This window comes from Rhinoderma darwinii, chromosome 4, assembly GCF_050947455.1.
Source record: "Rhinoderma darwinii isolate aRhiDar2 chromosome 4, aRhiDar2.hap1, whole genome shotgun sequence".
Classification (NCBI taxonomy): Eukaryota; Metazoa; Chordata; class Amphibia; order Anura; family Rhinodermatidae; genus Rhinoderma; species Rhinoderma darwinii.
The window spans coordinates 95,205,426-95,232,943 of record NC_134690.1 but is presented as its reverse complement, the minus strand read 5'-3'; the positions used below and the strand labels follow the sequence as shown (position 1 = coordinate 95,232,943).

Genomic DNA, 27,518 nt, shown 5'->3' with positions numbered 1-27,518 from the left:
CTGACATCACAGATTCTGCCGCTTTTTATTTTTTTATTCTAGCCCACACCGTTTCTGAGATATTGGTGCCGCTAGTTTTGGTGCTCGATATGCAAATAATGCCTTTGACTGTCAAGTGGGCAGGTAACACCTATTACTTGATAAGGGGTAATTGCCCACTTGAGAGTCAAAGGCCTAATCAACTGCAGTTTTTTGGGCAGATGACAGGTCCTCTTCAAATAAATGTAATAAAATCACATGAACACAATAATCCCATTTGGAGTAAGGAGGGGTACTGACAAGTAAGACCCCATGCACACAACCGTTTGGGCCGTCCATGCCATAATCACAGAGCGTGCACACGGCTACTGCCGTGTGCTCGAGGCCTAAGTATTCATAGAGAAACCCCATGTCTAAACAACAGTAACAGATGAAAAACATAATCTTTATTATTATAATTATTTATAATCTAATTAAAAAAATGAAGCATCACTGCAAATATTGTTAAAAGTATTCTACTGTTTTCTGTATACAGCTTTTATACTGATCTATGTATTAAAACGGTTATAGACTATAAGCGCACCCTGTGTGTAGTCTGGTCCTGCAGTTGCATGTTATTCCCTTCTATCGATACTCTCTTCATGCTAGCCTACAGACAGTATGTGTGCGGGCAGATGTAAGGGAAGGATGTGATACAGGACTGCAGGATTAGGCAGAAAAAATAATTAAATTATTTAGAACCTCCTAACAAAGTGACATAAAGGGGCAGCCGCTAATAAATTTACAGGGTCGATACAGATCACAATCACATCGTCTGCGAACAATGCTATTTTATGGGTAAACTCTCCCACTTGTATGCCTGATATAGCAGGATCAGAATGTAGCATTTCCACAATGGGTTCAATGGAGAGGTTAAAAAATATTGGGGATAAAGGGCATCCTTGTCGGGTACCATTACCCAAACTAAATTGGTCCGAAAGGGCTCCATTTACATATATCCTGGCCGTTGGATTGGAGTAGAGCACTTGGATAGCTGAATAGATAGGTCCCTCAAACCATAATTTGGAAAGTACTGACAAGGCATATTCCCAGTTGACTCTATCAAATGCCTTTTCAGCATCAAGTGATAGAAAGATGGTTGGTAGTTTCGACTTAGCAATTTGCAAAAGTGAGAACAGCCTCCTGGTATTGTCTGGGGCTTGTCTACCCAATCTGAAGCCTGTCTGATCACGATGTACCAAGGAGGGAATAACCCTAAGCAATCTATTAGTCAACACTTTGGCATACATTTTCACCTCTCCATTAAGAAGGGAGATGGGACGGTAGTTATAAGTGGAATTCGTTGGTTTCCCAGGTTTTGGTATAGTGTCTACTAGAGCTGTAAGTATTTTAGTAGGGAAAGTTCCTGTGGACATTGCTAGGTCAAATGTGGACTTCGTGTGGTCCACTAGTATATCATTGAATGTTTTATAGTACTCATTGGTGAGTCCATCTGGGCCTGGGGACTTATGTAGTGGCAAGGCTCTTATAATTTTACATATTTCTTCATGAGTAATAGGTGCATTCAACAAGGATAGTTGGTCGGGGGTTAGGGTGGGCAAATGTACTCTATCTAAAAAGGATTGAATGTCACTGTCGGTGGGTTGGGGAGTGGTAGAATATTTTTGCAGATTATAGAGGTGGTGGTCATAATAGTCTCTAAATGCATTAGCAATACCTCTGTGTGTGGCTTTAGATTGTACGGTAAAAGGATGTTTTATATTCGCAATTCTAGATTTTTGTGTCATACGTTTAAGTCTCTTGGACAAAAGAGCACCAGATTTATTGGCTTGAGAGTAGTAGCGAGTTTTAAGCCTCTTCAGAGCTTTGTCATAGTTGTGAAGTAACAAGCTTCTCATGTGGAGTCTGGTGCAGGGCCAGCCTTTGGGGTGTGCGACCTGTGCCATTGCAAAGGGCAAATCACTCCAGCAGGTGGGAGGGGGCGCTGCGCTGGCTCGCTTCCCCTGCTTTTTTCAGAAGCGCCCGGACCCGGTGACTCAGCAGCTGCCTTTCTTCCCGGGACGGGCCCCCCTATGGCCGGCGCTGTCGCTAGCAGCTGCTGCAGCGGTAGCGATGCCACTATAGCAGAGCAGGTAGGTAAATTTGTGCTCTGCTATCTACTAGCGCCACTGTAGCTCCCTGAAGGAGCGGAATCCCCGTGTGGCCAGGGATTCCATTCTTGGATGGAGTGCTAGATGTCTCTGTCCATATATAGACAGTGACATCAGGGGCAACTCATGAAGCGGAATCCCCGTCCACAGCATTGCCGACTCTGTGACTGGGGATTCCACTCCAGGAGAAACCCTTGATGTCACTGTTCATAAATGGACAGAGATGTCAGGGGCTTCTCCTGGAGTGGAATCCCCGACGCTGTGACCGTGGATTCCACTCCAGGAGAAGCCAGTGATGTCACTGTCCATAAATGGACTCAGACGACAGGGCTTCTCCACACCCACGCTGTGGACGGGGATTCCACTTCAGGAGTTGCCCCTGATGTCACTGTCCATATATGGACAGAGACATCAAGCGGAGCACTCCAGGAGCAGAATCCCTGGCCACATGGGGATTCCGCTTCTTCAGGAAGCTACTGTGGTGCTATCTACAGGAAGGGGGGTGCTATCTACAAGGGGGATGTGGGCTGTGTGGCACTACCTACAAGGGGGCTGTGTAGCAGTACCTACAAGAGGGCTGTGTGGCACTACCTATAAGGGAGCTGTGTGGCACTACCTACCAGGGGGCTGTGTGGCACTACCTACAGGGTGCTGTGTGGCACTACCTATAAGGGGGCTGTGTGGTACTACCTACAGGGGGCTGTGTGGCATTACCCACAAGGGGCTGTGTGGCACTATCTACAGGGCCTGTGTGGCACTACCTACAAGGGAGCTGTGTGGCACTACCTACAGGAGGCTGTGCGCACTACCTACAGGGGGCTGTGTGGCACTACCTACAAGGGGCTGTGTGGCACCATCTACAAGATGCTGTGTGGCACTACCTACAAGGGGGCTGTGCGGCACTATCTACAGGGGGAATCTGTCAGATGGTCATTTTAGTGAGAGCGGTGGGCTGATGGTCATTTTACTGTGAGTGGGGGCTTATGGTCATTTTACTGTGAGTGCTGGGCTGATGGTCATTTTACTGTGAGTGGGGGGCTAATAGTCATTTTACTGTGAGTGGCGGGCTGATGATAATTTTACTGTAAGTGGCGGGCTGATAGTCTTCAAGTGGTTTCCACCTCTGAGCTCCAATTGAAATTAATATTAGGCAGAAAATACCTCTGGCGCCTGTTTGGAGTGCTTTTTTGCCTGGGCCTTTTGGATGAGCTTCAACGGCTTAAAGAAATCACAAAAAAAAAAAAGGTCAAACAATGCTGTCAATTCAAAATCTCCTTCAAAATTCCTGAAGGAAAGATTTTTATTGCCTTACAAAAAACACTGTGTGAACATACCCTACGAGTGTAGTGCTTGTTTTTAGCTGTTTTCTGTCTTTCTCGAAAATTTTGGTAGGTGTGCCCTGAGGAAATTTTATTTTTCCAGTGGTGCCTCAAGTCCGAAAAGGCTGGGAAACTCTGCACTAGGCTATAGGATCATGCCGGCCTATGCAAGGATTCCGTCATGGAGCAACTCAGTTCAGCGTGGGAACGGGACCTAGGTGAGTACAATTTGTTTTTGTTTGGGGGCACTGTCTACAAGGGGGAGGTGGGGGGCTGTATGGCACTATCTACAAGGAGGAGGTGGGGGATTATGGCACTGTCTACAGGGAGGCTGTATGGCACAATCTACAGGGCGGCACTATCTACACGGGGGCAGCTGTGTGTGGCAGCCAGAGGAGGTAAATATTATACTGTGTGGGGGCCACTAAGTGGACATTATACTGTGTAGAATTACTACAGGGGGCAATATACTGTGTGTGGCACTTAGGGGGCATAATACTGTGTGTGCACAATTAGGGTATGTTCACACGGCGGGGGTCCGTAACGGCTGAAATTACGGGGATGTTTCAGCCTGAAAACATCCCTGTAATTTCAGCCGTACAGGCATGTGCAGGCGCTTGAACGCCGCGTCAATTACGGCCGTAATTAGCGCTGCTATTCATTGGAGTCAATGAATAGCGGCTCCAATTACGGCCAAAGAAGTGACAGGTCACTTCTTCTACGCGGGCGTCTATTTACGCGCCGTCATTTGACAGCGGCGCGTAAATATACGCCTCGTGTGAACAGACAAACGTCTGCCCATTGCTTTCAATGGGCAGATGTTTGTCAGCGCTATTGAGGCGCTATTTTCGGGCGTAATTCGGGGCAAAAACGCCCGATTTACGTCCGTAAATAGGCCGTGTGAACATACCCTTAGAGGACAAAATACTGTGTCCTTGAAGGGGTTATAATATATTATTAAATATTATTATTATACTCTATGGAGAGCACTAAAGGGGCATTATACTGTGTGGGGGCACTATATAGGGCATTATACTGTGGGGGGCATTATACTTTTTTTATGGGGCATTTTTTTTATGATGGGGTGGGGCACCAAAAGATAATTTCACATGTGGCGCCATCTATCCTAAGGCCGGCCCTGGTCTGGCGTTTGCCAATTTGCCAGAAATGTGGGCCGAGTAGTGTTGCTTATTCAGTAGCTCTAATTTATGAATTTTGGCCAGCGTGTCCTGGAGGTCTCTTTGTATCTGTTTCTTAAGTCTGCTACCCAATTGGAAAAAAAAAAAACCTCTAATGTAGGACTTGTGAGAATTCCAGAGTGTGAAATCGTTTATGTCTGACATGCTATTGAGGGTGAAATATTCAGAAAGCGATTTACGTAATTCCTTAGAAAGAGTGTTGTGGGAGATAATATAGGAGTTAGCACGCCAGACATAGTCTGAAACCCTTGGCTACCTTTCTTTAACAGATAACAGTATAGGAGCGTGATCCCACCAGTGTATCATACCTATTTCAGCTGAGGACATCCTATGTATCAGTTGCTGGTCAATCCAGAACATGTCAATATGGGAATACGTTTCTGCTCACAATCTTCCCATACTGCTGCTACAGTTAATGCCCCACTCAGTGCTCCTACACAGTAATAGTGCTTTCTTTGTGCCCCACACAGTGCTAGTACCCCACCAAGTAATAGTGCCCCTTACAGTAATAATTCCTCTATTGTGCCAACACAATATAATATGCCTTCCTTGGGCCCCACTGTAAAAGCGCCCTCATTTTTGCCCTTACTCACAGTGATAATACCCTTTTATTTTGTGAGACAGCAGATTGTGTTAAAGTAATGAAGTTTGTCCTGTTTAAATAGGTGCTCTAACAAGTGACACAACTAACAGCCTTGTCAGCGTTATTGTGGGGATTGGGGCCTGTGGACTTCCCTGGCTTATGGGGCACGGTTGCAATTGTGACTACTGAAACCCCTATAGCTGGGCCACTGCTAAAGGCAACCTGTTCTTGACAGCCACACCTGGATGGCATTACCATTACCACATCCTTCTAGCTGAAATATTGCTCTTCCTTTGGGCTTTAAGAGGCTAATGGCAATTAGTGACTAATTAGAGATAATAACAAAACAAGGAAAGCATTCTATATATGTGCCATTTCCTCCCCACATTGCAAAATCCATAACTTTTTTAATTTTTCGGTCGATAAAGCAGTATGAGGGCGTGATTTTTGCAGGTCAAGTTGCAGTTCTTAATGGCACCATTTATTGTACCATTTCATGTATTGGGAAACTGGGGAAAAAAACTTTTACAAGGAAAAAACTAATTGTTAAAAAAATGTTTTGTGCCCCCATATTCTGAGAGCCATAACTTTGTTAGTTTTTCATCGATTGAGTGGTTATGAGGGCATTTTATTTGCAGGGCAAGCTGTTATTAGTAGTTTTTATTGGTACCATTTCAGTTCAGGTACATGAGACTTCATGATCAATTTTTATTCAATTTTTTTAGCGGAGACAAACTTTTTTTGTTTTTTATGCCGTTCACCGTGCCTGTTATATTGCAATAGTTCTGCTTATGTAGTGATGTGGTATTTTTATTCCTTTCTCTGCCTCCTTTCTTTTCATGTATGGAGTGGGTGGGTCTAGGATATATTTATATTGTCGTATATGTTGGAATGTTTTGTACTTAACAAAAGTTAATAAAATAAAGGAAACAACTTTCCAGAATGCAAATCACAAGAGCAAACTCTGTACATGCACGGAGCAAGGAATGTTGGAAGATTTGAAATAAAGTATTGGGAATGCAACTGTGGATGAAAATGCGGGTTGTTACTCAAGATAAGTAAAGCAAAGTATTTACAAAGGCATATCAAAATATTCACACTGTAAGACCCTGTAAGGAGTATTTTGCAGACAGAAAAAATATGCCTCAAAATTCCTTCAGGAAATTTAAGTCAGAATTTTACCTGCCTGCAATGTCTTTCCGCAAAAAACACAGCGAAAAACGCTTGATTTCAATAGGAGGTCAGAGTCGGAACCGTGGCAAGAAAGGTCATGCTACTTTCTTTTCCCGCCAGCGGCTGAAAGCCACTCAGGAAAAAAGACGCCTCCGCCCCACGTTTGAAATCAATGGGAGGCGGTATCGTCCATTTTTTGGCGCTGATTCCGACGCGGTTTCCATGTCAAAATCAGCACCTAAAACTCAGTGTGAACTGAGCCTAACATAGTATTTAAAGGTGTATGCATGCTTTAACACTATAAAATAAACTTTTTCACATGGTCATATATTGCTAAAAATTAGGCCTTATATTTATGAACGAAAGTAGCCAGAATTAAACCTCAGTCATGCACATTACCAATATCTGAAACATGTTCTGTAGCGGCTTATAGTGATTAAAGTTCAGAATTCCAGAATTAAAGACTATAAATAGCCCTTAATATAAGGGTTATAGATGCCTTATTAAAAAGAACATTGTACTTGCACCTGCATCCAGTAAACAACCCACCATCTTCGCATCTCCATTTCCATAGAGGGCATGTCATTTTTTGGTCACTCCCAACTGGACAGCCAAGGGACCTTTAAGTGAGCACAGATTCACCCATTGTTTCCTTTGTAATAGGGCATCTTATGAATATTCTAAAATTATTAACTATGATGATTCAGGAAGGTAGAGACGTATCCCACTGTATAGGCATACAGTGGGATGCGTCACCCGAACTCCCCGGGGACAGCGCTACTTGAAGCGTTGTGCCTTGGGAAATGGGCACAGATGCAGTTGGCACAGATGCACCCATTGTTTTCTTTGTAATGGGTCATCTTATGAATATACTAAAATAATAACTATGATAATACAGGAAGGTAGCGATGGAAGGTAGAGACGTATCCCACTGTATACAGTGGGATACCTTGTCCGAACTTCCCGGAGAGAGTGTTACTTAAAGCGCTGTGCACGTGGTAGACGCTGACGTCATTGTCCACATTTGGATAGTGATGTAAGGGGATTTCATCTATGAAGTCGGGAACTCCTGTCTTCGGAAAGCCCATGACGTCACTGTCCATACATGAACAGTAATGTTCTGCCCGGGGATTCTGTTCCTGTGGGAACCCTTGACGACGCTGTCCATATATAGACAGTGACGTCAGGGGCTACTCCAGTCCCAGAGTTCCTGGCCAGAGCCCTTCTGATGCTCTGGCCGGGGTACTCCGTAGTTGAAAGCCCCTGACATCATTGTCCATATAGTATACCACACGGTATTAATTTTTTCAGTGGGATCCCTCAGAATGGAATAGCATTACTACTATGTTATTCTATCACCCCAAAAACAGGTATACCGATATATATCATCCCCATGGAGGCCAAATAGACAATCGTTTAACCTTTGTCAAGCTAATAGAGCCCTATGGACACGTTTAGCGAATACATAGGGAGTTTTCCCAAAAATACACGCCAAATGTATGCCTAAAACACAATGTGATATGACATTCAGTTCAGTTTGTACAAATTTTATTATTGGTTGTTCTGGTGGAATGAAAATATTTGTGTTTTGTGTTAAGTTGCGTTAAAAAAAGGATGATGGTAGTGAACTTGTGGAAGAAGAGGCCTTAACCTCATCTCTGGACTGGATGTCTCGGCGGGCTGCATAGTCTCGGATATTGGTGAGGCAGGATACTACACAACAACTTAAGGCGCTACGATAGCTATTCATGTCATGGACATCATACCACTCATTTGTCTTATCATCATAACATTCAACATTAAAGGTGGTGGTAAATCCATTGAAGCCTCCTACAACAAAAAGAAGGTCATCTACTACTTCAATTCCAAAATTACTACGTGGTGTGTACATGGCTGGGACCACTCGCCACGTGTTGTTGCCGGGATTGTAAGCCTCGGCACTTCGCAGACGATTAGCTCCATCAAAACCTCCAACCTGAAAAACACAATTTTTGTATAATTTAACTGTTGAGAGTACTTAGTAATCTGAACTGTAGCATCATCCATCATGAAATAGCATAATAAATTGCAATGAGGTGTTTGTGGTTTTGTCGATTTCATAAATTTTGTTTATCACCTCTTAAAGAACCACATTTTTAATACAATGGAGTGTTAAATATGAATCTTAAATTCCATTGTCCTGAAAAGAGCAAAAACAGTCCAGAAATATGAAATTTGCTGATCAGTGATAAAAAAAAGCTTTCACATTTCCTTCAGTCTAATAACGGGTATTAAATAAGAGTCCTCCATACCACATATACTTTCTCTCCATAGGCCATAACTCCCACTCCACTCCGCCGGCTCCTCATTGAAGAGATTATACTCCATTGCTTGGTATCAAGGCTGTACATCTCGGCAGTAAACAGGCACTCAGTGCCATTGAATCCTCCACAAATATAGATCTGAACAAAAATTAATAACAGACATTAAATGTAATACATACAGGTCTCATACATTTAGATGAAAGACCTATTGAAATGTATTAACCGTTGTAAAGAATTACATAATAAAGAATAAGGGAAATTTTGGTTTCTTATGAACAGTCCAATAAGTGATGTGCCTTGAAGGATATGATGCCACTAACATAGGACACATTTGTCTTCCGCACATTATTTAAGCTGAGGTCTACTTGTTATTTTTCTTTAAGGTACCTGTACAATTGTTTATTTAGTATTATGTCCAAATGTCCTTTATCCCCAAAGACTTGTTTACACTGGGCAATTATTGGTAATAAGTTGTTTTTTTCGAATGAACATAATGATAATTGCCCAATGTAAATGCACAAAAAGATCAAAGATCAACATAAAGTAATTGTTTATCATTGATCCAAATCGATGCATACAAAAAATGTTGTTGCTGCTGGCATCGATAGTAAAATTTACATTTACAATGGCTAGCCCCGGAATCATGACACTACCTGCCATGGAGGAGAAACTCCTCCCAGATGATCGCTATGATGGGAAATGTACATCAGATTCTCAGAATGATTCTGTAAACCATCAGTCAATAGTTTGATGGCGGTTTGAAAAATTGTTTGATAATACATGAATTGTTAATTGGTAATACATGTTTCTGAATTGTGCTTTTATAATTTTTAAGGGGATATAAGTCCGGGGGGACTTATTCCCAAAATATGTGGTTAATGACTTATAAAAACATTTTCCAAAATTCTATTATTAGTTCTTCCTCCAAAATGCATGTCACTCTGATTCACTGAAAATCTTGAGCCAGGTAAATTTATCTAAAATTGTAACTTGACATGATAGTTTCAGATGAGTATTATTTTGTTCTGTTAAGCTAAATTAACAGCTCATCTATACAGAAGTGTAATTAAAGTTTACCTTAGAGGATATAGGATTTTTTATATACTAAACAGGCAGTGCCAGTACTACTGAAAACTGGAGCATGTGGCATCCAGTGTTTGCTCCAGACATCTACTGCAATTTGGATGACTTACCAATATGCACAAAAAAAACTACAGGTTAAAAACTTAAGGGACATATAGTCTAATTTGAGAATTTTTTACTGACTTAGATAGAAATTAAAATCAAAGAAAGTGCAAAGAATTCCCAACTATCACTGTATAAAGGTCAATATCTCCTTACCTTATCATTAAGTGTGGTGGCACTAGAATCACTCCTCCGCTCATTCATGGGGGCAATCAAACTCCACTGGTTGGTTTCTGGCTCATATCGTTCAGCAGTGTTCAGACGAAAATGGCCATCAAAGCCACCCATTGCATAGATACTTTCACCCAGAATAGTAACACTGACATAACATCTTTTTGAGTGCATGGGTGCTACTTGCTGCCATGTTTTCTTGACTGGGTTAAAGCATTTTACATTGTTAAAATAGTCCACACTATCAAATCCACCAATAATGTACACATAGCCATTTAAATAGGCTGTTCCATGATAAGCTCTTGGACTTTCTTCTTCACTTGTAATATCGAGCCACTGGTCGGCACGGGCATCATAACACTCAATGGCATTAGTAGGACTACCGCCACTCCAACCACCAACAGCAAACAAAATTTCATAAGGAAGACGGGGTCTGCTCATAGGGTTTTTAAAATCGGCATTTGAGTGGCCATTGATATTGAGGTCATACATAGCTTTGAAAGCATTAATAATAATAGGTTTGCATTCTTTATTGTCTCTTACATAGTTGTTGACCTTGACATTGTTGTTGAAGTAGTCAATGTGCATGAGAGCAAAGCGAACCTAAAAAGGAACAGTATAGCAGTTTATAAAAATTCAAGTAATTGTCTCATGCAAAACAGTGAGATGTATGGGGATAAAGGTAAGTAGAAAAATTAGGGTATGTGCACACACAAACTCAAAAACGCCTGAAAATACGGAGCTGTTTTTAAGGGAAAACAGCTCCTGATTTTCAGAAGTTTTTTAACTCACGTTTTTCGTGGTGTTTTTTTTACGCCCTTTTTGGAGCTGTTTTTATAAAGAGTCTAAGAAAACTGCTCCAAAAACGGCTTAAGAAGTGACATGCACTTCTTTTTCGCAGGCCGTTTTTTTACGCGGCCGTTTTTCAAAATGGCCGCGTAAGAAAATGGCCCGTCGGAACACAACGTCGTTTTCCCATTGAAATCAATGGGCAAATGTTTGGAGGCGTTCTGCTTCCGATTTTTCAGTCGTTTTTCGGGCGTTTAGGGCCTTAAAAACGGCCGAAAATAGGCCGTGTGAACATATCCTTAGTCAAATAAATCCATATTGTAGCAATATATATATATATATATAAATATCAGACCTTTGCCAGAAACAGCATCACCTTTGTTTATGCCCAGTGTCTAGTATTGTGGCGTATTGCAATACTAGACACAAAGCACTGATTGCATATTGACCGCCCATAAGCCTTTTCACGATGGTCATTAAGGGCACTTATGCCATAGCACCAACTTTTCAAAGCGGTGTGTCATAAGCCGGCTAGACGGATGTCGGGTGTCCAGTGCCGGCTGGACAGGTGTCAGGCTGTTTAAAAATATTTGGGTTCCTGCTCTAATTGCTGGGACAAGTGCTACATCTGATCCCGGCCGTTTAACCCTTTTAGCCGCGGTCAATAGCAACCGTGGTATCAGAGGGAGGGGGCTTTTCCCCCTAACAAAATGCTTTATCATGAAAAAGCCAAAAAAATAAAAAGAGCTACACATAATTGGTATCGCCGCATCCATAACGACCTGAAGTTTAAAATGATAAACTATGTTATTTAAAAAATAAAATCAAAAACAATGCCGGGCTTGCTTTTTTCTGTTCATGCTGCCTTTAAAAAAAATGCAATAAAAAGCGATCAACCAAAAGCCGTATCTATTCCAATTCTATAACTAAAATTCGTCCTGCAAGAAAATAAGCCCATATATAACAACAGGGGCAAAAATAGAGTTATGGCTCCTAGAATGTGGAGGCACAAGAACAAAAACTTTTTTAAAATAGTGTTTTTATTGTGCAAAAGTAGTAAAACATAAAAAAACATTACATTTTGAACCCGTGGTAATCATAAAGACCCACAGAATAAAGTTCTTATGTTATTTGTACCACACGGTGTAAATCTAAAATGAAAAAAGGAATGATGGAATTTTTTTTTTCCATAAACCCCCAAAAAGTTGATAAAAGTTAATCAATACATTATATATACCGCAAAAGGGTGCCATTACGAAATACATGTAACGTCTGCAGTCGCAGACTGCAGACCCCTATCATTCTGCAGATGTCTTCCTCCCCAGAGATGCCATCACATGCGGCCGTCCTGTCCTGCAGTGACCACTAGGGTGCGCGCTCGAGCTCATTCCCGACCTTAATGAGCCGGAGCACACACATCTTTTAGATTGACTAATTTCTCCCATGATCACCCTGGACTATAAGAAGTGCCCTGCCCCTTCCTTCATTGCCTGAGCTTTGTTGTGTTACCCATGTTAGTCTTTGAAAATGGTTCCTTAGTGTTGTCCAGTTACCAGTGTTCCCGTTTCTGCTACTTGTATCCTGTATCCCGTGCTACATTGTATCGTATACTACGTCTGCTGTATTTCACCACGCCTGGTGTCTGCCTGGTGCCAAGGTCCCATCCGAGCCTGCATTTGCTACTGTCTGTATTGCCACAGGTACCCTTATTCGAACTATTGACTTTGCCTTGGTATCCTGTTTGGCCAGCTGCTATCCCGCTACGGCGGTATGGCCCAGCGGGTCCACACACCCATCGTGACAGTAAGCTCAGGCCATTGACCCCGCTGGTCAACCCAAGACCATGACGACGTCACAAGTGATGCGAGCGGATATGCTAGACCTCCGGTCTCAACAGGACCAACTCCTGCAGGCGTTGAACATTATTGCACATCGGCTGGATATGCAAGCTGCAGTTTCCCCAGCACCTGCTCCTATTGCCTCTGCTGTTCCTCCTACTACACATCCTTGCAGTATGGACCCTCCGACTACACCTCCTTGCAGTGCTGACCCCCGATTTTTTCTGCCACTACCAGATCGCGTATGACGGAGATACGAAGACCTGCAGGGGATTTCTGAACCAGTGCCAGATCCACTTCAGTCTGTATGCCAGAGCATTTTCTACGGACGGTGCAAGGGTCGCTTTCATCGTCTCTCTCCTCACTGGCAGGGCCCTAGCATGGGCGAACCCTATCTGGGAACGACAAGGACCAGAGACCCGTGACTTCCAGGGATTGCTACGGACATTTAGCATGGTGTTTGAGGAGCCCGGATGAGTCTCGTTGGCAGCTGCCTTCCTGCTGGACCTTCGCCAGCGAGACACTCCGTGGGCGAGTATGCCATTCACTTCCGCAGCCTGGCAGGAGAGTTGTTTTGGAACAATGAGGCCTTGGTGGCTACATTCTGGCAGGGACTGTCGCCTGAGATTAAGGACGAGCTTGCCGCCCGAGACCTGCCATCTACCCTGGATGACCTCATCCTTCTGGCCGCCCGTATCGACAGAAGGATCCGAGAACGGTTCCAAGAGACTCATCGGGAGAGAGGACTCAATAGTCCCACTCCTACATTGCAGCAATCCGTGCTGACCTCTGTATTGCGGCCTCAGAGGCCATCTTGCACGTCTGTGCCCCCAAAAGCCCCAGAGACTAGGGTTGGTTGGAGAGACAACTCTGAGTGAAAAAGGACTTTCTTCTAAATTGTCCATCCCTGTGACCATAGTGTCTGGCGAAAGGACGCACCGGCTCTCTGCCTATTTGGACTCTGGCTTCGCAGCTAACTTCATTCAGAGAGACCTGGTTGATCTTCTCCAGTTGCCCACAACCCCCCTGGAGAGGCCTTTTTGCGTTGCCTCGGTGAATGGGCTGCCTCTACCAGACCCGATTGTGGCTATGACCAAACCACTGAGGCTCCAAGTGGGAGCTCTTCATTCCGAGCTCATCTCATTTTTTGTCCTGTCCAAGGCCGCCAACCCTGTGCTGCTGGGCCTGCCTTGGCTCTGACTACATGCCCCAGTTCTGGAATGGAATTCTGGAGAGGTTTTCCAGTGGGGTTCCAAGTCCCTCAACCGCTGCTTGGAGCAGATCTATCCGTCCCCGCCTCGGTCATTGGCAGGATTGCCTTCTCACTATTCACAATTTGCGGATGTTTTCAGCAAGAATGAGGCAGAGACGCTGCCTCCACACCGAGTGTATGACGGTCCTATTGAACTAGTTCCTGACACATCCCTTCCCCGTGGAAGGGTATACCCTCTCTCCTTGCCAGAGACTCAGTCTATGTCCGCCTATGTTAAGGAATTTGGAGAGGGGCTTCATACGAAAATCCTTCCCCCCGGCCGGGTTCTTCTTTGTCAAAAAGGACGGATCTCTTCGACCCTGCATTGACTTCCGGGGTCTCAACCAGATCACGATCAAAAATAGATATCCGTTGCCACTGATTTCTGAACTTTTGACCGCATACGAGGAGCCAAGACTTTTTCTAAGCTAGACCTAATCCGGATTCGCCGGGGTGACTAATGGAAGATGGCATTTAACACCCGAGACGGGCACTATGAATACCTAGTGATGCCCTTCGGCCTGTGTTACGCTCCCACGGTCTTCCAAGAGTTCATTAATGACATCTTCCGTGACCTCCTCTATGTCTGTGTTGTGGTCTATCTCAATGACACCTTAATATTTTCTCCAGACCCGACGACTCATCAGAGACATGTCCGTCAAGTTTTGCTGCGATTAAGGGAGAATCGCCTGTATGCCAAGCTGGAGAAGTGCGTGTTTGAGAGAAATGCTCTACCTTTCCTGCTACTTCATCTTGGATCAAGGCCCCAAGATGGATCCTGGGAGGGTAAAGGCCGTCCTGGAATGGCCACGTCCTCAAGGCTTAAGGTCCATACAGCGTTTCCTGGGATTCACCAATTTCTACCGTCAGTTCATCCTAAACTTCTCCTCACTGACAGCTCCCATCTCCGTCCTCACCAAAAAAGGCATGAACGCCAAGGTGTGGACTCCAGAAGCGAAATCCGCATTTAATAGCCTGAAGAGTGCCTTCACGTCAGCCTCTACCCACCATCATCCTGATGTATCTCGAAAGTTTTTGTTGGAGGTTGACACATCCTTTGTTGGTGCTGGCGCACTTCTGTACCAGAGAGGCTCCAAAGGGAAGGCAGTGGTATGTGGCTATTGGCCCTGGAGGAGTGGAGACATCTACTAGAGGGCACAGTTCATCCCATCCTGATATATGACCACAAGAACCTCACCTAACCCAGACGGCCCAACGACTGAACCCTCGTCAAGCCAGGTGGTCGCTGTTTTTTGCCCGTTTCCAGTTTAAGCTCCACTGCCGCCTTGCCAACAGGAATGTGAGGGCCGATGCCTTGTCCGGGTCATTCGAGACAGAGGACACCGTGGAGTCTCCACAAAATATCATTGATCCATCCTGCAATATCTCTATTCAACCCCCTGCAAGTAAGAGACATCCCTCCGGGGAGGACTTTTGTGTGCTTGGCAGACAGCAGGAGAATCCTTCGCTGGGGACACAGCTCCAGACTGGCAGGTCACGCAGGTGCCTGTAAAACCTGAGACCTGATTGCCCGTCATTTCTGGTGGCCCACGCTGCCCAAAGACATCATGGACTTTGTCTCGTCCTGCACGGTGTGCGCGGCTAACAAGGTTGCTCACTCGAAGCCTGCTGGCCTGCTCCAGCCGCTGCATGTGTCCAATGCTCCCTGGCAGCATATAGCAATGGACTTTGTCATGGACCTGGCTCCCTCTGCTGGATGCAGTGCGGTCTGGGTGGTGGTGGACCGATTCTCCAAGATGGCTCATTTCGTTCCACTGTCCGGTCCACCTTCTGCTTCTCAACTGGCCGACCTCTTCATCCAACACGTCTTCTGCCTGCATGGCTTACCTCTGCATATCGTGTCAGATCGGGGGGGTTCAGTTCACCTTGAAATTTTGGAGAGCGCTCTGCAAACTCCTTGATGTAAAGTTGGACTTTTACTCAGCCTATCATCCCCAGTTCAATGGCCAAGTTGAGAGGATCCACCAAATCATGGAGAACTATTTATGACACTTCATCTCCAGGCAGCATGATGACTGGGTGCAGCTTCTTCCTTGGGCCGAGTTCTCCTATAACAACCACACAAGTGAGTCCACTGCTTCTACACCGTTCTTTATTGTCTACGGCCAACATCCATGACTTCCTCTACCGGTGTCCGCTACGTCCCAGGTGCCTGCAGCTGACTCTGCTTTCGGGGACTTCCTACAGATCTGGCAGAAAATCCTCTATTCTGCTGGCGGTCAACCGCATGAAGCGAAAGGCAGACACAAGGAGAAGAAAGCCTCCCCAGTTTCTTCCAGGTAACAAGGTCTGGTCGTCCTCAAGGAATATCAGGCTGAGGGTGCCGTCGTGCAAATTCGCTCCCAGGTTCCTCTGACCCTTTGAGATCCTCCAGCGGATCAACCTGGTCTCTTATAAGCTTCGTCTGCCCGCTACCCTCAGAATCCCCAACTCTTTTTACGCGTCTCTTCTGAAGCCTGTGGTCCTGAACCGCTACTCTAAGACTCTTATTCCTGCAGTTGCCCCCAGCGGATCTGCCGATGTATTCGAGGTCAAGGAGATCTTGGACTTCAAGAGGATAAGAGGAAAAGCCTTTTACTTGGTGGATTGGAAAGGGGTTTGGTCCAAAAGAGAGGTCCTGGGAGCCAGAGGAGAACGTCAAGGCTCCTCCCCTCCTCTCTCGTTCTGGCCCCAAGAAGAGGGGGTGTAAGAGGGGGATACTGTAATGTCCGCGGTCGCAGACTCCTATCATCCTGCAGTCGTCTTCCTCCCCAGAGATGCCAGCACATGCGGCTGTCCTGTCCTGCAGTGACCAGTAGGGTGTGGGCTCGAGCTCATTCCTGGCCTTAATGTGTAATGACTGGGTAGGGAGGCAGACAGGTGAGCCCTAATCTACCCGCCACTCAGTCCCTTCCTACTTGCAACGGCCCGTCCTAGGCGACAGCGTACAACTGGGCGACGGTCCCTACGCTCAATAAGTGCATGACAGACAAACAGACAAGGGTACACAGAAGCTAAGGGAAATGGGGCAGTTGCCCACGGCAACACAGTGAGCAACAAGAGTAGTGAACGAGCCGAGTCAAACCAGGAGAGTACGAGATACAAATCGCAGAGCAGGAGTGTAGTCAGTAAAGCCAGGGTCAAAATGAAGCAAGGTCAATAATAATAGCAGCAGCAGCAGAGCCAGGAAACAGGAAAGAATCACAGGCACTGGAGGAGCAGGAAATGCAGGTATAAATAGACAGAGGGCGGGAGCTAACTCCGTCTGGCCAGGCTGTGATAGGCTCTCCCACTCCTCAGCCTCCCAGCCTGACTGGTAGAAGGTCGTGTCACTCTCTCAGACCTAGGAGCAGGTGCAGACTGATTACCCACGGGCATCGACACAGAAGCTGTGTCTGGCAGATCCTTTACATAATGAGCCAGAGCACACACACGTTTTAGATTGACTGATTGCTCCCATGATCACCCTGGACTATAAGAAGGGCCCTGCCCCTTCCTTCATTGCCTGAGCTTTGTTGTATTACCCATGTTAGTCTTTGCAAATGGTCCCTTAGTGTTGTCCAGTTCCCAGTGTTCCCGTTCCTGCTACCTGTATCCTGTGGTACCTTTTTCCTGTGCCGTAGAGAGTTGGAGTCGTGTTGTGTCGTATACTACGCCTGCTGTATTTCACCATGCCTGGTGTCTGCCTGGTGCCAAGGTCCCATCCAAGCCTGCCTTTGCTACTGTCTGTATTGCCACAGGTACCCTTATTTGAACTATTGACTTTGCCTTGGTATCGTGTTTGGCCAGCTGCTATCCTGCTACAGCGGTACGGCCCAGTGGGTCCACACACCCATTGTGACAATAAAACTCGAAAAACAGGCACTCTATGTGTACAAAAAAACGAAAAAAATATGGTTTTTGAAATGATGAAAAGGTGAAAAATCGCTTTGCCATTAAGGCCCAAAATAGATTGGGTACTAGAGGGTTAACTCTTTAGGCAACTCTCTCCCACCATTCAAACCTTCAAATGCAACCTGAAAACCCACCCCTTCAGAAAAGCTTGCAAACTGCAATAACCCTGCTGCTACTACTCCACCGGATGAACAGCTTCTACCCACACCTACTGTCTCCTGCCCCCTTCCCTGTCGGGCAGTGTTCTCTCGCCTTCTATACCAGTCTGCCATTCATTAAACTCATTTGAACTTGTTGTTCTTATTGTGTCATGTCATGTTCTTAAACCCTTTTCATATGTACAGCACCCTGGAGTTAATGACGCTTCAAAATAACTAACAATAATAATAATAATAGTAATAATAATGTAAAAAAGTAGCATTACCTCTTGAAGAAGAACTGAAATATACTGTTTCCGGTTAGCGGGATTATGATTGATCCACTTCACAATAGCTTCAAATGCAGCTTCCTCCTGTTTAATGTTAAGTTCATCTTTCTCTATAAGACCTTTAAGTTCCATAGCTGACAGTTCAAGGAACTCATCTGAGGTCTTCATTATATTTTCAAAATTATGCAAGATGTACATATATGCCTTCTGGTGGAGCTCGGGGCAGTAATAATATTCTGTGAACTTATAGATTCCAATACTATTTTGTGGGCACAGTTGATTTACCAGGAATTTGGAGCAAATTTGTACAAGACCTAGAATGTTAAAGTAATCTGCCGCAATAAAGAGATTTTCCACATTGTCGGGGTTGATTGGGACTCTCCGGGTGTAGGCGTACTCTAGAATTAATTTCATCATGTCTGAAGAGACGCCAGGGATGTCATAAAATTTCTTTTCACTGTTGTTCCAGCTACTTGTGAACAATGCTCTGCATGTAGAATTAAGATACATTGGAAATAAAAGCATGTTTTAACCATTGACAATGGCATTGTAAAAAAACCTACATTAAAACTGGTACAAAATGAATTAACCCCTTGGAGACACAACCAATTTCAGTTTTTTCATTTTCATTTTTCCATTGTCTCATTTCAAGAGCCATAACATTTTTATTTTTTGCCGACATAGCTGTATCAGGGCTTGTTTTTTGCCATTTTACCAGTTAATGTACCATATAATGTACTGGAAAACGTAAAAAAAAATATTTGTGGTTTGGAAGGGGAAAAAAACAGGGATTCCTCCGTTATTTTTTGGGATTAATTTTCATGTTAACGTTATTCGTCGGGTCAATATGATTATGGCGAAACCAAATTTATATAGTTTTTTTATGATGTACTACTACTTTTGCAAAGAGAAAACAGTGCTATGTTTCGCCATATTCCGAGAGCCATAACTTTAACATTTTTCTGTTGATGGAGCAGTGTGAACGCTTGTTTTTTTTTTGTGGGGCAAGCAGTAGTTTTTATTGGTACTATTTTGGGGTACATATGGTTTTTAGGGTATGTTCACACGGCGGGGGTCCGTAACGGCTGAAATTACGGGGATGTTTCAGCCTGAAAACATCCCCGTAATTTCAGCCGTACCGGCATGTGTAGGCGCTTGAACGCCACGTCAATTACGGCCGTAATTGGCGCTGCTATTCATTGGAGTCAATGAATAGCGGCTCCAATTACGGCCAAAGAAGTGACAGGTCACTTCTTCTACGCGGGCGTCTATTTACGCGCCGTCATTTGACAGCGGCGCGTAAATATACGCCTCGTGTGAACAGACAAACGTCTGCCCATTGCTTTCAATGGGCAGATGTTTGTCAGCGCTATTGAGGCGCTATTTTCAGACGTAATTCGGGGCAAAAACGCCCGAATTACGTCCGTAAATAGGCCGTGTGAACATACCCTTAGATCACTATAATACATTTTGGTTGGGAAGCTAGGTGACTAAAAAACAGCAATGCTTGTATTGTAATTTTTATTCTCCTACGGTGTTCACTTGGCGGGTTAAATAACATGATATTTTAATAGCCTGGACTTTTATAGACGCCACAACACCAATTATGTTCACTTTTTTATTGCTGACATAATTTTTGGGGAAAAATTTGGATTTTTTTTAAACTTTTAGTTATTTGATTGGTTTTAATATTTGTTTTAAATTTTTATTAAACTTTGTTAACTTTTTCTTTAAGTCCCCCCTAGGGGACTTTACCATGAGATCTATGGATCGCTCATGTAATACACTGCAATACTTATGTATCCGTGCTCAACTATCAGGTGACAGAGGGTTTCTTCTGTCTAACTGCTCAGATGCTGTGGTCGCTATTGACCACGGCATATGAACGGTTTAACGGCCGGCATTGGAGTTATCTCTAATTCCGGCCCTTACAGGCTGGTGTACAGCCGGCAACCACCATGTAAGGTGTGGGCTCAGCTCCTGAGCCCACGCCATAATGTGATGGCGCACATGTGACATAATTGTACACCAGATGTTGCCAAGGGATCATAGGTGTTTTACCAGGAAAAAATATTAATGGCCTATCCTTAAAGGGATTGTCCCACGAATCAGTATTATATTTCTTAAAACAAAAACTCATGTGTCCAGATATTATAGTTAAATACTTGTTATGGCGCCCCCTGCTACTTGTTTGATTTTCTCTTAGAACATCCACATAAGGTGTCCAGTGCTGGTGGTCACACATGCTCAATAGATCAGTCGCACTCCCTAGATCCTCTTGTACACGAGTGGAGGAGTGATTCCTGCTATTGTGCAGGTCTGTGAATAAGAATTGGAGCGCTAGAAGCACATTCTTACCACCGGCACTGTATACATTAGGTGGATGTTCTGAGAGGGAATCAAAAGAACACCAGGGTGTGCCATAACACGTATAAAACATGAATATCTAGCGTTTTTTAAAATTATTCCAATTGAGAAATTTTAATGTTTTGTGTGATCTAACAAAGAAATTTAATATTTAATTATAGGTCAACCCCATTAAGATATGCCACTAATTTGTGATTGAGGGTAGTCTGACACCTATCAGAAAAATGAAGGGGCCACAGGATTCTCTGAAGCGCTGCCATCCCTTCAATATTTGTCCAGGCACAGCTGTTTTTCTGTCCATGCAGCGGGGCCCCATAGTGCGGCTCAGCCCCATTCTCTAGTATGGGTCTGAGCTGCCGCACCAGTCACAGCCCCACATAGACATGTGTCTGGATGAACAAAAAAGAGCTCCTTTATTCTGCTTATCATAGGGGTAATTTTTTGTCTAACACACCCCAAAAGACCTTCGGTGTGCATTATGATTGTCTATATATTTTTGTTACACTACAGTTTTTCCATGTAGCTTTACAAGTTATAGCAGCACTAGTTACGGGACATTTACATTGTAACATTTATCATAATCAAAAATTATTGAGGTGAAGCAAGACACAGCATATCTGATTTAATGAAGGATGACCGGTGATCATGTGATCAATCGCGTAACTGCTTACAGTAATACAGGAAACAGCTCTGCTACTTCCAACATTATATACACAGCCCTCTTTTAGTCTTTTAGCGCTCTGTATGTAGCAAACAAGAAGGAGAGGGTAAAAACAGCTTCTGCCTTTTCTCTCTGATTGTAAATGACATCAAGACAGCCAACCCTGCGGCTACACGATTGTTTATGCTTTGCGTTTCCGTAGTGAAGGCAATAGCCAAAGTGCGATTATTAAGGACTTAATATCAATCGGCTTCTAAATAACTTTGAATACTGTGTAAGGTCAGTCAAGGATATTTTCCATAAAGTTAAATAAAGTTGTCGTTTCGGACTTCAGGCCTCCCATACAACCATTCCCCCCGATTGTGTACACAGCTGGAAAAACTCAAGATGTAAGGACTCATGCACACGGCCATGCCCATAATCAAGGCTGCCGACTGCCACGGGCTGCATTTTCATGCCGTGTTCCCATACAAAGTATGGCAGCATGGCCCGTAAAAATCAAAAAGTAGGACATGCTCCATAATTCCCGGCACAGTTCTACGACATGGACACCCTTCCGTAGCGATACGGAAAGGTGTCCGCAGCCAATAGAACCGGGCAGGTCCGTAATTGCGGACCGTATTGCAATCCGCAATTACAGAGTTTTTTTTACGGTCGTGTGCATGGGGCCTAAGGGGGACAAAATGCAATTTCATTACCAAATAGTTACGCTGCTACTTTCATTCTATATTCAATTTTAAAAAAGTCAAATATTCCATTGGGCATGAACATATGATAAACACTGACCTGAAGTAAGGACTGCAGCCACATAGGATGTTCTTATGGGCATTGAACTCCACACCGCTGACTTTGATTATAACGTCACATAGTTTTCCCTCCAATCTGAGCTCATTAAAAATAGTGCAAGCCATGGAGCTCATTTTGCGCTCCATGTTGCTGGTGTGGAAGCTTTCATTAATATCCATTATGTGTATAGGGTGGCCTGTCCTGTCGCTGCATCTTCTCTTCAATAAGCCTTTCACCTGATATAATGGAACACCACTGCCGATGCTGGGCCTTGTGGAGAACTCGACTTTCTGCCGTGAAAATCTGATGTTCTTTCATGACATCACAATCTTCACTGTGCAATGGAATTCTGAATGGAATAGTCAGGATGGGAGATTGGTATCTCAGCTAAATATATGTGTGTCTTAACTATTAAAAGTTCATGGAAATTCCAACTTTTCTCTCTATTATTTTTGTTCTTTATCTTATTCATGTTAAAAATGATCTGAACAAATCTTACTTTTGCCCGGAGTGTTTTGTAATCTCTCCCCAAGTGCTGTATCCACCCCAGCATGGACAGAGTTAAAGAGCACATGACACAACCAATGTAGGCCTGTCTGAGTGCCAAGAAGGTAGGTGCTATCAACCTCATCATTCATCCATATCTCAAATAAATACTTATGTAGATGAAAGGAGGACAAGCCTGAACATGAGCCTTTTGTTATTCCTCTTCTCTTCTCGTCTCTGTTCACACTGGCATCATGGTTTCCATGAGACATGGCAGATCATGACAAACCCCACTGACTTACAGTGAAGGAAATAAGTATTTGATCCCTTGCTGATTTTGTAAGTTTGCCCACTGTCAAAGACATGAACAGTCTAGAATTTTTAGGCTAGGTTAATTTTACCAGTGAGAGATAGATTATATAAAAAAAAAAAGAAGAAAATCACATTGTCAAAATTATATATATATTTATTTGCATTGTGCACAGAGAAATAAGTATTTGATCCCTTTGGCAAACAAGACTTAATACTTGGTGGCAAAACCCTTGTTGGCAAGCACAGCAGTCAGACGTTTTTGTAGTTGATGATGAGGTTTGCACACATGTTAGATGGAATTTTGGCCCACTCCTCTTTGCAGATCATCTGTAAATCATTAAGATTTAGAGGCTGTCGCTTGGCAACTCAGATCTTCAGCTCCCTCCATAAGTTTTCGATGGGATTAAGGTCTGGAGACTGGCTAGGCCACTCCATGACCTTAATGTGCTTCTTTTCGAGTCACTCCTTTGTTGCCTTGGCTGTATGTTTCGGGTCATTGTCGTGCTGGAAGACCCAGCCACGAGCCATTTTTAATGTTCTGGTGGAGGGAAGGAGGTTGTCACTCAGGATTTGACGGTACATGGCTCCATCCATTCTCCCATTAATGCGGTGAAGTAGTCCTGTGCCCTTAGCAGAGAAACACCCCCAAAACATAATGTTTCCACCTCCATGCTTGACAGTGGGGACGGTGTTCTTTGGGTCATAGGCAGCATTTCTCTTCCTCCAAACACGGCGAGTTGAGTTAATGCCAAAGAGCAAAATTTTAGTCTCATCTGACCACAGCACCTTCTCCCAATCACTCTCAGAATCATCCAGATGTTCATTTGCAAACTTCAGACGGGCCTGTACATGTGCCTTCTTGAGCAGGGGGACCTTGCGGGCACTGCAGGATTTTAATCCATTACGGCGTAATGTGTTACCAATGGTTTTCTTGGTGACTGTGGTCCCAGCTGCCTTGAGATCATTAACAAGTTCCCCCGTGTAGTTTTCGGCAGAGCTCTCACCTTCCTCAGGATCAAGGATACCCCACGAGGTGAGATTTTGCATGGAGCCCCAGATCAATATCGATTGACAGTCATTTTGTATGTCTTCCATTTTCTTACTATTGCACCAACAGTTGTCTCCTTCTCACCCAGCGTCTTACTTATGGTTTTGTAGCCCATTCCAGCCTTGTGCAGGTCTATGATCTTGTCCCTGACATCCTTAGAAAGCTCTTTGGTCTTGCCCATGTTGTAGAGGTTAGAGTCAGACTGATTAGTTGAGTCTGTGGACAGGAGTCTTTTATACAGGTGACCATGTAAGACCGCTGTCTTTAATGCAGGCACCAAGTTGATTTGGAGCGTGTAACTGGTCTGGAGGAGGCTGAACTCTTAATGGTTGGTAGGGGATCAAATACTTATTTCTCTGTGCACAATGCAAATAAATATATATAATTTTGACTATGTGATTTTCTTTTTTTTTTAAATATAATTTATCTCTCACTGGTAAAATTAACCTAGCCTAAAAACTGTTCATGACTTTGACAGTGGGCAAACTTACAAAATCAGCAAGGGATCAAATACTTATTTCCTTCATTGTATAATGGGTCTGTTAGGTTTCCATTTTTATTGGATAGAATAACGCTGCACGCTCTGCTATTCTGACTGGTAAAAAGCAATGAAAGCTTGGTGTAAACATTGAAAAAAATATATATATTATCATGTTTCTTCCTTCCGTTGAAGGTATACGTCAGGAGTATTCTCTGATGGAAGGCTGCGACATATTCCACTGTATAGGCATACTGTGGCATACATCGCCGATTGACTCCCATTGTAAAACAAATGTATATAGCACGGTATATTTTTTTTTACTGTATCCCCCTGTAAATAAAAACATTTCAACAGACTACACTTTCCTATACACTAAAATAAAAAGGTACGCCGATGCAATGGCCGGTATGCATCGGCGTACCTTTTTATTTTTAGTGTAGAGGAAAGTGTAGTTTGCCTAAAGATGTCAAAAGGACACTGTTTTGGCATGTGATGGGTGCATGGGGCCCTATGGATACGTTCAGCGTATACAACGAAAGCTTTCATGTGCATACGCTGAATGTATTGAAATAATGAGGTGTGAACATAGCCTGTGCCTTACTGGGACATATGGACGACATAAGGGGGATTCCCTGCTTGGATACCTCTGGAGAGGCACTAAGTATCAGCGGCTCCTACTATGGCAGACCTAGACCATTTTCATTTGAACTTATTTGAATGGCCACCATGTAATACTCATTTTTTTTACCATTTAGGCTGGCCTCAACTTGATTGCCATGCCGGCTTCTTTACAAAAAGGATTGTCTTTGTGAGACAACCCCTTTAACCCCTTGAAGTCCAAGCTATTTTTTGCTTTTTTATTTTCGCTTTACATTTTTTATTTTTCCGTCAATGGAGTGGTCTGAAGGATTATTTTTTTGCGGGAGGAGTTGTAGTTTTCTACTGGCACCATTTAAAGTACCATTTAATGTACTGGGAAACTGAAAAAAAAATTATGTGGGGTGGAATTGGAAAAAACTGTGATTCCTCCATTTTCTTTTGGGTTTAGTTTTTACAACCTTCACTGTGTGGTAAAAATGACAAATTAACTTTATTCTGCTGGTGAATATGATTACGACGAGGCCAAATTTGTAATCACTTTTTGTTAAAAAAAACTTTGCCGCTAAGTTGCCCAAACAACAGTGATTTTTATCTGGTTTTATATTTTTTCTTTTTACTTCAATCACCGTGCGAGTTAAATAATGCTATATTGTAAGAGTTCGGACATTACTTTAGAAAAATATGTGAAAAGCTTTTTTTTAAACTTGCAATATATTTGTTTTTTTTACACGACTAATAACTTTATTTAACTTTTTTTTACACATTTTATTAGTCCCCCTAGGGGACTTGAACCAGTGACTTGAAACAGTGTATAGTCATTATGAAAGGCTTCTGTTAAGCACTGCCAGAGGCACAAAGCAAGCGGTGGGATGACATAATCGAGCCTCTTGCGTCATTGAAAAGCTCTGAATGGCAGGGCAAGAATGTGCCTTGCCCTGCCATTCAGCACCTTTCAATGACCCAAGTGGCACGATTATGTCATCGCGCCACTTGCTTTGTTTAGCTCCAGCAGACCTGCTCAGATGAGAGCAGGCCTGCATTGCTTGAGGACGGCGCAGGAACAGGATTAGGTGAGTATGTAAAGTTTTATTTTTTTCATTTAACAGTGTTAATGAGTCTATCTACAGGGGGTCTCTATCCACAGGGAGCTCAAGCTACAGGGGGCTATATGTGGGGCACTATCTACATGGGGCTGTATGTGGGGCAATATCTACAGGGGGCTCTATAGGGGCCACTATCTACAGGTGGATATATGTAGGGCACTATCTCCAGGGAGCACTGTCTACAGGGGGCTCTATGTGGGGCACTAGCTATTGGGTGTCTATGGGGGCCACTATCTACAGGGGGCTCTATGGGGGCACTTTCTACAGGGGGCTCTATGGGGAGCAATATCTACAGGGGGCTGTATGGGGGCACTATCTACAGGGGGCTTTATGATGGCCCTGTCTACAGGGGGCTCTATGGGGGTAGTATCTACAGGGGGCTCTATGTGGGGAACTATCTACAGGGGCTCTATGAGGAACACTATCTGCAGGGGATTAATGAGGGGCACTATCTACAGTGGGCTCTATGGGGGGCACTGTCTACAGAGGGCTCTATGGGGGCAGTATCTACAAGAAGCTCTATAGGGGGCACTATGTATGTGGGCCACTGTCTACAGGGAGCTCTATGGAGGGCCCTATCTACAAGGGCCTCTATGGGGTCACTATCTACAGGGCACACTATCTACAGGGGGCACTATCTACAGGTGGCACTGTGTGTGTGTGTGTGTGTTTGTGTGTGGGGGGGGGGACGACAGAGTGTATGGTGCTATTATAACCAGGGACAAAGTGTATGGGGCTTTTGTAATTAGTGGTGCGGTGTATGGCGCTATTATATTTAGGGGGTAGTGTGTGGCACCATGAGAATTTTATCTTCGTTTATAGGTGCGGAAATGTTTGAAAAGTGAGAAGCTGAAGATATCTGAGCGGCAAACTGCAGAAATGGGCTGCGGCCAGGAGAAGTCATCATAGATGTCTGGACCGGATGGAGAAAAGAGAAAAATAACATCTAGAATCTGAGAAGAGTTCATCTGTGAGTCACTCAATGTAAATGTTTATTCTGGCTCTAATCACTACTGTAGTCACTGTATGATCTTCAGCGAGATAATGGCTGGTATGATTCTTTTTTGTAAAACACGAACTCCCTGCATATCCTTACCATTGTTCAGGCCATGCTGGGAGCTGTAGTTTTATGCCGTACAAACCAATACGACAGGGGTTGCACTAAATTTGCAAATAATCTCTGTACTGAGCTTGGTTCTGGTGCTGTATTTATGTACTGAGCTTTGTTCTGGTGCTTTATTTATGTACTGAGTTTGGTTCTGGTGTTGTAACTATATAGGATATATTCATAATAACAAAATTGCAGGGCAGATGGAATTTTTTTCAATTCATTGTCTATTTATTAGGAACCTGTCAGGTAGTTTTAACCCCTTAAACCGCCACCATGCGGTAATACATGACCTGACAATATT

At 43.8% G+C, this 27,518-nt stretch overlaps 1 protein-coding gene across 1 annotated transcript; it reads right to left on the bottom strand.

Moving 5' to 3' along the window:
* Window positions 1–7,934: 7,934 nt before the first annotated feature.
* Window positions 7,935–22,355, bottom strand: LOC142760784 (kelch-like protein 10). Its single transcript, XM_075863964.1, has 5 exons — window positions 22,077–22,355; window positions 18,260–18,749; window positions 10,048–10,665; window positions 8,695–8,844; window positions 7,935–8,378 (listed from the first exon to the last, which is right to left on the bottom strand). Exons 1-5 carry the CDS (start codon window positions 22,253–22,255, stop codon window positions 8,007–8,009), a joined length of 1,809 nt encoding a protein of 602 aa, XP_075720079.1. The 5' UTR covers window positions 22,256–22,355; the 3' UTR covers window positions 7,935–8,006.
* Between the last annotated feature and the right edge of the window lie 5,163 nt (window positions 22,356–27,518).

Bases quoted from the DNA above. Each gene is read 5' to 3' on its own strand.
- LOC142760784 (XM_075863964.1), bottom strand. From the start codon at position 22,255: ATGGATATTAATGAAAGCTTCCACACCAGCAACATGGAGCGCAAAATG. The intron at 10,666-18,259 runs GTAATGCTACTT...GTTCCTTTTTAG, and splicing joins TTTCAGTTCTTCTTCAAGAG to GTTCGCTTTGCTCTCATGCA. The intron at 8,379-8,694 runs GTATGGAGGACT...TGTGTTTTTCAG, and splicing joins ATGGAGAGAAAGTATATGTG to GTTGGAGGTTTTGATGGAGC.